The 10,639-nt window shown below is 41.5% G+C and overlaps 1 protein-coding gene across 1 annotated transcript in view; it reads left to right on the top strand.

Annotated features, from left to right (window-relative positions):
- Positions 1-10,639, top strand: part of PCNT (pericentrin) — a 155,192-nt gene that overhangs the window by 56,109 nt on the left and 88,444 nt on the right. Inside the window, exons 11-15 of the mRNA XM_006894042.1 lie at positions 1,671-1,900; positions 4,075-4,191; positions 8,478-8,684; positions 9,309-9,551; positions 9,676-9,828. Coding sequence (XP_006894104.1) covers positions 1,671-1,900; positions 4,075-4,191; positions 8,478-8,684; positions 9,309-9,551; positions 9,676-9,828 — 950 coding nt within the window. The remainder of the gene's footprint in view (positions 1-1,670; positions 1,901-4,074; positions 4,192-8,477; positions 8,685-9,308; positions 9,552-9,675; positions 9,829-10,639) is intronic.

Here is a 10,639-nt window from a genome sequence, read left to right as displayed (position 1 = left end):
TTCAATGCAGCATAGTATTCCATTGTGCGAATATACCACAGCTTCTCTACCCATTCGTTTGTTGATGGGCATTTAGGTTGTTTCCAACTCCTTGCTATGGTTTATATACATTTTTACAAACCAAAATTAGTCTTGAGAGCTGGTGAAATACAAATTAAGACTTAGGAATTTGGTGTTTTATTTCATAAGTAAAACTTGTGAACTGGAACCTCTCTGTATAAGGCATCAACCTGTCAGAAAAGAAAATCTCAAATACTTACATTCCACTGAAATAAGCAGTAGAAAGTGGTAAGACTATACTCCTCTCAAAGGCAGGACACTCTCTGAAGCCCAGAAAAACAAAAGCAGTCCCATTCAGTTCTGGCTCTCACAGGTTTCACTGCAGAGACTTACTAGTTTATGGTTTCCTCCCCTCCCCCCCCCCACAAAAAATATGCTTTATTTAAAATATTTTTATTTAAAATGCATGCTTTGGTGAAAGTGGACTGGGGTTCTGGTTTCCTTTTGGATTGAATTTTATCCATGTTTGCCCATAAGCTCATATACCTGAGGTGACTCATCACCCAATAAATGTTAGATTGGCTTTTGCTTACTAAAAGCCCTTGCACTTTTCCTCCAAGTTATTATTGCCGCCTTGGCCACCTAGAGAGTGCATTTATTGTGAGCAGATTTGCTGCAGGCATTTTCCACAGGCCCTCACCAAACGATGCTTTTTGGTCCACAGGAACTCTTTTTCCTAGTGGAGAATATGTGAAGGCATCACTTCTGAGAATGGTTGTCTGGGAGTGCAGGTCACAGATGTGTTCTCAGACTGTGTACTTCAGTTTAGGCCTTTTTTGTTTAGAAGATATAATTTTTTAACAAGAGTAATTTGTGTTTACTTCTAGTAGATGTTTGGAAAAGGTAGATGGGTCAGTTGGATGCAGACTTGGCCTCTGGCACAGATAGCGATTCCCCGTCTTACACATGCAGTACCCTATTTGCATATTCACCAGGAGGAAGGAGAAGGGGCCAGGCACCATCTCTGTGGGGTGATTTGGAACTTTCATGTACCCTTATATTCACCTCCATGGTCAGGCCTTGATGCTTTATTGCAAAGGAGACAAGATGCAGTTTTGCTGAAATTGTAGCAGCCTCCCATCAGCTGCATCTGGGTCCACTGTGCAGGGAATCCATTGGGTCCCCCTCATCAGTTGTGAGTAATCCTATGAGGTGGAATCTCCTGTCTCCCCATCCATTCTAGCAGTGTCCATGAACCCCACACAGTAGTGTCTCCATGTTGGTCCTGGAAGTAAATTCCAGCCTTGTACAGTGGATTGTGTCTCCACAGCAGCCTGCTTGATAGAGTCTGTCTGTTTCCATGTCAGTCTCAGCAGTCACCAGGTAGCCCTGTATGGTGAAGTCGGTTTCCACATTGGGTGTCTCTCCAGGTTGAAGTCAGTCCATCTGTCTTTGTAATTATCAGCCCCTTTCAGTGAAGTCTGTCTTATTTCTAAGTCATTCCTGTGTGGTAGAGTCCGTCCATCTTTGTGTCTGTCCTGGTGCTTACAGGTGATCTTGGACTAGAGTCTGTCTGTCTTTTAGGCAATGAGTGGGCTGTGCTGGTTTTGTCTGGAAAATAGTTTGCGTTATGGCCAGTTTCTTCCATGTTGATGTTCTTTGTCCTCTAGGTCTCCAGAAAGAGGTGGAATGTCTAACAAAGGAGCAGTTGGAGACTAGGAAACAGTCTGAGAAGGACCAAGCTGCTCTTCTGTCCCAGCTGCGGGTCCTGGAGTCCGAGTTAGAGGAACAAGTGTCCCAGCACCAGGCGTGTGCACAGCACGTGGAGGAGGTTGCTGCCCTGAAGCAGCAGATGGCTTCTCTGGACAAGCACCTGCGCAGCCAGCGGCAGTTCATGGATGTAAGAGCCTTCGTCCCACTGCAGATTGCCACAGGAAAACACCTTGGTGATTTTTCCTCTTAAGGCCCTGGACTGTCATATATTGTAGATCAAAGTAGACACATTTCTGTGTGTGTCTGTGTGTTGAGGGGATGTGTTGAGGTTATAGAATAGAAGTATATTTTCTCCTCCTAGGGGTTGGGAGTTTGGGATAAGAATGTTAGCCTTGTTGATCCTACTGAGGTGCTGAGGGAGAAGTTGTTGCATACTCCTCCTCAGCTTGTGGGGTTGTCAGTCATACTAAGCTTTCTAGATACATCATTCCAATCTGCCTGTACCTTCACATCTGTCTGTCGTCACTTCTCCTCTTCTAAGCATTCCAGAGGAATAAGGGCCACTTACTCCAGAATTTCCTCATCTGTTAGTGTAACAGATAAAATTTCCAAAAACCTTACTTCCAAATAAGGTTGTTTTAAGCTTTTTTTTGGCGATAATTTCAAGTTACTGAAAGTAGAAGGAAGTTGTTACTGTTAATTGCTGTTGGGAGTTGAGTACTACTCACAGAAGGAAGCAACTTAAATTCATTCCGCTCCTGAGCCAGCTGCTATTTCTGGCTGGCTTTTCCTCAGGATTTGATGTGGATTAAGCACACATGCATACACATGCACCACATGTACATGTACATTCAAATACACATACTGGATCTTCAGAGTGTAAGTGACAAATAACGTCCCTGTGCCTCCATATACACAATGTGTGTTTCCTAAGAATAAAGACTCTTCAGTAGGAAGCCTGCCTGGCTGCCTAGCCACAGGGTGCTTATCCAGATGAGAAGGTTTTTGACCTCTTTACGGTATTGCTTTCTAGCCCGTCTACACTCACATGTCATCGTGTCTTCAGTCTGTTGGCCCTGTATAGCCAATATGGGGTCCCCACCAGGCTCCCTAGTTGCACCTCTTTAACCTCTGCACATAGGGCTGTTTCTTGGCCTCTTATGACTTTGTTATCACGAAGGTGTAGGCCCCTCAGTTGCCATGCCTCTTATTCTCACGTCAGGTGCTTTTCAGTGATTCAGTGACAACTCAGGCAGGAAGACGGGGGAGGGCGTGGTGTAGCTTCCTTTGTGTCATTTTTGCACTCAGTAGCATTAGGCCGATCATTCACTGAGTTGTTAGCCAAGCTTCTCTGTTGGAAGTTTAGTATCATAGCCTATGAAATATTTTCTTGGGTAAATAAATAATACAGGTTCCTTAGGAAATTGTAATGATCCAAATGAAAGAATAAAATCATACATAATGTCACCATCGGGTATTATCACACATAGTGTAAGTCTGGGATTTTCTGCTTACAGCAAATTAGTTGCTATTGAGTTGACTGCAATTCATAATGACACCAATAAGTCAGGATAGAATTCTGCTTTTTCCTCTGAGACATAGAGATGGGCATAAACTCCCAATCTTTTGATTAGCAGCTGAAGATGTGAACTGTTTATAACTTCCAGGAACTAATTTTGTGCTTAAATGGAAAGAAAATTAAAACTGTAAAATTTTTTTCTTAAAAATGAGACAGGACTCTGTACCTCCCATGTTTTAGAACATGTGTTTTTCTTTACTTGAATTTCTTCATTTTTCTTTACTTGAATTTCTTCATGATCACTTGAATTTTTTTCCTGATGACTAAGGAAGCATCTTTAGGGCACCTGAAAAATCAATCTGTAATATTTCCTTGTCAGGTCATCATTTTCCTAGCTATCTTGGCACATCCCTTCTTATGTCCTGTAAGCATCCCTTTGGGACCCTAGATGTACAAATTTGGAGCCTGCTTCTATGTAGTACTGGCTTGGATTTCACTTCATCCTATATATTCTTGGGCTTCTCTCCATGTGTAACTTTGTCTGTGGGCCTCACAGCTTGAGAGGCCTCATATGTGGAGGGTCACATTCCCAATTCTCCAATGTACAAATTTAATGCTCACATAGTGTTACACAATATTGAGTAGGCAGATGCTTGTATAACATAAAAACTTTGTACTGAGCTTCAAAGTGTACAACTGTGGCAGTCCTAGGCACTGATAACCCTGATGTTATGCCCCTTGGGGTCTGTGGAGGGGTACATCTGACCAAAGGATAGATAGCTTGCAGAGACTTGTGCCATCACATCAGAAAGGAAATGATCACAAAGCTGCTGTCACAACAGGAGCAAGCTGCAGAGCGGGAGCATGAGCGTGACGAGTTCCAGCAGGAGATCCAGAGGCTGGAGGAGCAGCTGCGCCAGGTAGCCCGGCCCCAGGCCACCAGTGCCCCGGACAGCCCTGTAAGTCTGCAGCCAGGGAGCCAGGGGTGGCGTGCTCTGGGATGTATGTAAGCCTTACCTTTTCTCTCATTTGTCTTCCATGTTCATGACATTGGCAGAGTATGCAGTCCAGTAAAGAGGTAAGAACAGAGGCCCCCTTCCCACCACTCCGTGACCTTCCATCACCTGCTCCTATGCTGTGTGGCTGGGCCAGGACTAGCATTGTTTCCTATTTGGTGTTTGGGGTACCTTTTGCTTTGCTATAACTGTCTGTTTCCTATTGTCAGATATGTTGCTGGTTAATTTACTAATTTTTTTTAAAAAAAACAATCTTTTATTTAGGGTTAATTACAGATTCACATACACTTGTAAGAAGTAATATAGAGATATGCCAATTTTCCAGAAAAGTTTAGTTAAGTATCACATATAGGATAGTGACATGATATAGTGACAATCAGAGCATTCTGTCCTCACAGGGTGTCCCATGAGACCTTTCATAGCTTTACTTCCCATCACAACCCGTCCTTCATCAGCATCTGACACACACTCATCTATTCGCCCTTTTTTCCCCTTTCTTTCTTGTTATGTACCATCAAATCAGATCTGACTGGCACAGGAGGAGATTGTCCCACCTTTAGGATTGCAGTTCAGCTTCTTGCCACTAGGCCCCCAGAGCTCCCTTCTGATTGCCATGTTTATCAATGTATCATTTCAAGAATGCCCTATAAATGGGATCATGTAGTATGTGACTTTTAGGTATTATTGACTTTTCCTACCCAATATATCTCTAGAAACTCCTTCATATTTATAGTTCTACGTATTAGTATTAGTAAACCAGTCCTTTCTATTGCTCTTTGTTTGCCATTTGTGTGTGTGTGTGTGTGTGTGTGTGTGTGTGTGTGTGTGCGCGCCACCAAATAGGATCTGACTGGTACAGGAGGAGATTGTCCTTCCTTCTCCAGCAGAGCATCTAGTGGATTCGAACTGCAGTACAGTTTCTTGCCACTAGGCTACCAGAGCTCACTTGCCGTTTGCTTTTTAAAGACATCTTGATTGCTTGCCTGCCATGTTTTAGGTATTATAAATAAAGCTGCTGTAAATATTTGTGTCCAGGTGTTTATGTGTACTCACACTTGCATTTCTCTGGGCATATAGTTGCTGGGTTGTGTGCTATTACCTGTAAGACAGCAGCACCAAATTATTTTCCAGGTGAATCAGGGACCCTTTTCTCTATATCCTTGCCAACATGATTATTTTGAAACAAATCTCAGAAACCTTACTAGTAAGCAGCTTTAAAAAAAAATCCTTTTTCTTTTGTAAGACAGCCAAATGCTATTTTTGTTGTTGTTAGGTGCCATTGAGTCAAGTATAACCCAAAGCAACTCTGTGAACAACAAATCTGAACTCTCTTCTATCCTGTGCCACCCTAACACTTTCTGACACACTACAGCCCAATGTGGCAGACACTGTGTCAGTCCACCTCCTTCAATGATCATCTCCCTTTCTGAGCATCATGTCTGTCTCCAAGGAATAGCTCCTCTTAGCAACATGCTGAAGTATGTGAGGTGAAGCCTCAACATCTTTGCCACCAAAGAGCACTCAGATTCACCTTCTCCAAGACTTCTCTTTTTGGTTATTATAAAAGTAAAAAAAAAAAAGGGATGTTCAATGCTCTTCTCCAATGCTACAGCTCAAAGGCATCAGTCCTTATTCTGTCATCCTTATTTATTGTTCAGCTCTCAGATCAATAGCAAGTGATCAGAAAGACCATGGCCTGAATCAGATGCAACTTAGTCCTCAAACTGACATTACTCCTTAATAATTTGGAGAGGTCCCTGACTATAGACTTCCTGGTGCAGTACCTCTCCTGATTTCCTGACTGCTGGTACTAAGGGTGTTAGTTGTGGATCCAAGTAAAATGAAGTTGTTGACAGTTCAATCTTTTCTCCATCTATCATGATGTTGCCTATAGGTCCAGTGGTAAGAATTTTTGTTTTCTTGACATTAAGATGCAATCCGTATTGAAGGTTGTAGTCTTTGATCTTCTGCAATAAGTGCTTCAAGTCATCCTCACTTTCAGCATCAAGATTGTGTTATCTGCATAACACAGATTATTGATGAGTCTCCCTCCAATTCTGAAGCCACACTCTTCATAGAGTCCAGCTTCTTGACTAATTTGCTCAGCCTACAGATTGAATAGGTATGGAGAGAGAATGAATACAACCCTGACATACTTTCTTCTTAGTTTTAAACCATGTAGTGTTCCCTTGCTCTCTTTGCACATTAGCCTCCTGGTCTAGGGATAGGTCTTTCATGAGCACAATTAAGTGCTCTGAGATTCTTATTCTTAATGTTAGCCATAAATTGTTATGATCCACATAGTCAAATATGCCTTTGCATAGTCAATAAAGCATAAATAGACATTCTTCAGGTATTTCTTACTTTTAGTCAGGATCCATCTGACATCAGCAATGATAACCTAGTTTCACAGCCTCTTCTAACTCCTGCTTGAACTTCTGGCAGTTCCCTATCTGTGTACTGTGTTAGCCCTTTTTGAATGATCTTCTGCAGTATTTTCCATGTATGTGATAATTATATTGTTTGATAGTTTCCACTTAATCTGTTGGATCACATTTTTTTTGGGAATAGGAGCAAAATTGGTCATCTTCCAATCCTTTGGGCAGACAACTGTCTTCCATATTTTCTTGGCATAGACTTATGAGCTCATCCAGGCAGGGTTGCCTCTGCTAATGTAAACAAGTCAGGTGGTATCCCATTGATTCTTGGAGCCTTACTTTTTTAATTATTATTAAATTTTTTTAATTATTTTTTTAATGCAACATATATATTTTTTTACAACATATTCTTTCCGTTTATTTTTCCCTCATTCATTCATTGTTGCACATTTTCCTCCCTGCCCACCCCTCTCCCCCAGTTCTTTTTTCTCTTTGAAGGAAAAAAAATCTTTTAATGTTATACAATCCCCCCCAAGTCCACTGTTCACTTTAATTTGCATTTCTTTTTTTGTAATCTTGTCATGAAAATAATATCTAATCCTATATTCCTTTTAAAAGATTCTCTTCCTCATCTGTTTCAATGCAGTATGCATTATTTATCCCCTCTTTTCTTAGGTTCTCCCCAACCCTGATGTCAGTCCCATTTTACAACAGTGGCACTGTGCAGTAATTGTCCTTTTGTGGGGGCCTTACTTTTAGCCAAGCTTTCTGTGCAGCCTCCGCTTCCCCTTTCATGATCATTGGCTCCTGTTCATATGGCTCTTTCTGAAAATTTTTGGTGTCAGTTCTTTTTGATAGAGTGATTCCGTGTATTCCCTCTGTCTTCTTTTGATGCTTCTAGGGTCATTCAATGTAGTGTCCATAGCATCTTGGAATATTGTGACTTGAGACTTAAGTTTGTTTTTCAGTTCTCTCAGCTTGAGAAATGAAGAGCAAGTTCTTCCCTTTTTATTCTCCAGTTTTAGCTCTCTGCACATTCCATTATAATATTTTGTTTTCTCGAAATACCCTTTGACATCTTCTGTTCACCTCTCTTACTTCTGCATGTTTTCCCTTTGTTTTGCCTTCTTAACACTCTAGTGTAATTTTTAGTCTCTTCTGACATCCATTTGGTTTTTACTTTCTCCTCTGTCTTTGTAAATGACCTTTTGCTTTCTTCATGCATGATATCCTTAATAGTATCCAGCAACTCATCCAGTCTTCAATCGTTAGTTTAAAATCTATTTTGAAGATGGTTTTGCAATTCAGACGGAATAGATTCAAGATAAATTTTCTCATTAATAATTTAAGTACCATTATTCCCCTTCCCTAAAAGCCTTGAGACAAACAAGTCAGAAGTCCAAACCCTACATATGTTACTAGCTATCAGATTGAGAAGAAAGTTCTACCCATCTTTGCACTTATGCTTATTTCTTTGAGTATTAAACTGGTTTCAGTTGGTCCTGGAGAGGGTGGAAGCAAAGGTGGCAGTGATAGCTCACTGCTCAAACCTCTGTGCTTTGTACCTGCTGGAGCTTCCTGCCAAAGGACGTTTTACTTTAATGACATGTTCTGCATCTTTTTATTACTTCCACCCAAGCATCTTTATTAGGAGAGAATGTCCAGCTTAGTAAAGTCTCACGTGCTCTCAGTCATGAAGTTCATTGTATACCTGGTGGGAAACACCAAGGGTTAGTCTTTTTTCTGCCCACGTGTGTTTTACTTTTTTGCGGGGGGGGGGGGGTGCGAAACTTGTGTTTTTGTTTTAGCAATCTTGTGCATGTCTCAAGCATATTTTTTGTTTTGTTTTAGATTGAATTATTACAAGAAAAGTTAAGAGAAAAGTCAGACAGATTTAATGAGCTAGCCGTGAAGAATGAGTTGGCTGACAGACGGCTGGCAGTGCAGCAGGAGGAGATCCAGCGCCTGGAGGTGGCAGTTGCTGAGGCTGGCAGGAGGGTCACCCAGCTCCAGGAAGAACTGGAGATACAGAGGAAAATTGGGGACGAGCTACGGCAGGTGAGCATCCTCTGCCTCAGTTCAGGACCTGGTCTTTTTCACCAGCACCTGTGAAGTGAGCATTAGGGTTGGGTGTGAGGGCTGCTGCAGTCCACTCTGACCTCTCACAGGCTTGTTGGGTTCCCCACAGCCTGTGGGACACGCCTCCATCTCACAGGTGTGCACCATTTTCCTTAGTAATACCACAAAATAAATTTTACAGTTCAGATTTCAAAAACAACTGTTTCATCAAATATTTTACTTTAAATTGATTATACTTACTTTAACCTTTGCATTTAGGATGTTCCATAAGACCCCAAAAGATCTCCAATGACAGTTTTACAAATTAAAACTTGGTGTTTCAAGTTTATGATGTGCATGTTTTTGTTTGTGAAGATTTAAACTGTAGCTGAGATACTGAGTTTGAGTGATACCTTTTTAATTCTTTAATAGACAGGAACTCAGTGAATTGCTGAACTCCTCTCTCCTCAGGATGCAACATTTTCCTCCCTTTTGAACATTTAGTTAAAGTGTATGCAGTAACTGCTGGACTGTACAAAGAGCAGAGAACGGCATATGCCTTAAGGACAGCAACGTGAGGTACTTCTAACTTAAACACGTCCTTAAAAGAATTTTTTTTAATAGGATAAAGAATTGTTAAAAAAACAGCAGATGGATCACTTGTTTCTCGTGTCCACGCTGCAAACTGAATTAGAGGAAGTTAAGTGTCGTGTGCCTCCTCCAAACGTCCCTTCCCGAGATACAGAAGCACAGCCAGAGGTGGCGCCAGAAGTACTCCTGCAGCATGAGAGAGAGGCAAGTGCAGGGTGCCAGGCACTGTCGCCCAGGGGCCCAGGCTCATGTGTGAGCATGATGAACCAGGACCCGGTGTGCTGTCTGTAATATGTAATTTTAGCATATACTTTTAAAATATTTGCATCCATTTTAATGATGATTAAATTAATCAATATTGGATAATATTTAATACTTCTATTCTTTCATCCAATGAAAGGTTTTGGACTTAAAAGAACAGCTAGAAGAAGCTAAAGATAATTTAGCAAATAAAAATGAAGAAATACTACATCTGACCTTAAAATTAGATGTACAGGCCCACCACTCTGCCACCAGCCTCAGGGAGCTTCAAGAGGAGAATGCCCACTTGAAGGTGAGCTTTGAGACCATCCATGAAATGTTGGTTTGGGGGTATTCTTTGAGTGCATGTCAGACTAAACAGTTGATGAAGGAGAGAACTTTGGGTCATTCTAGAATCGGACGAGCTCCCTTGCTGGAGACTTGCCAGGTCACCCCAGCCTCACCTGTTCTCTGCTTTGAGGCTGGTAGCCAGGGTAGAGTGGGGTCTTCGAAGTGTAGGAGAGGCAGCTCATGGTGATAGTGAGCAGCAAACCCAGGATCCCTCCATCAGAGAACATCACCTGCTCTCAGCTGTTACACAAAATACTCCATGTTTTCACCTGTGGTGTTCTTGGACTAAAATGCCAGGAAAGGTATATCTTTTATGGCAATGATGTAGGAGGAAATTGGTCACAACTCTAGGGAGGTAGGATTGGTGGAGGCCATGATAGGGGTGGGGCTTTCTAAAACAGATTTGTTTTAGTAAATAGCCACTCAATCCCACTATCATGGTTTTGAAAATCTCATTTTAAATATTTCTATTATTTTAATGTGACAGAGTTTGAAGCAAAAACAGAAAAAATAGCAATCTCTGTGCATTTTAGACAATATTCAGAGTTGTAAAGGAAATGCATCTTAAAAAGATGGCCATGAAACAAGTTTAAAATTACTGGCTGTGGTGCCTCCTTGGCACAGGTTCCATGAATGAAATGACAGCATTGAGAGAAATGCTAGGATATGTCACTATCATCTGACCCATACTGTACCTGTGATTTAAAAGTAGGAAGCCAAAGCAAAGGCATTAAAGGCCAAGAAGGCAGTCCTGAAGGGCATCCACAGCCAAA

The sequence above is a fragment of the Elephantulus edwardii genome, unplaced genomic scaffold (assembly GCF_000299155.1).
Source record: "Elephantulus edwardii isolate Elephantulus edwardi_28Jun2011 unplaced genomic scaffold, EleEdw1.0 scaffold00133, whole genome shotgun sequence".
NCBI classification, from domain to species: Eukaryota; Metazoa; Chordata; class Mammalia; order Macroscelidea; family Macroscelididae; genus Elephantulus; species Elephantulus edwardii.
The sequence above is the reverse complement of the archived record's forward strand: the minus strand, read 5'-3'. Positions and strand labels throughout refer to the sequence as shown.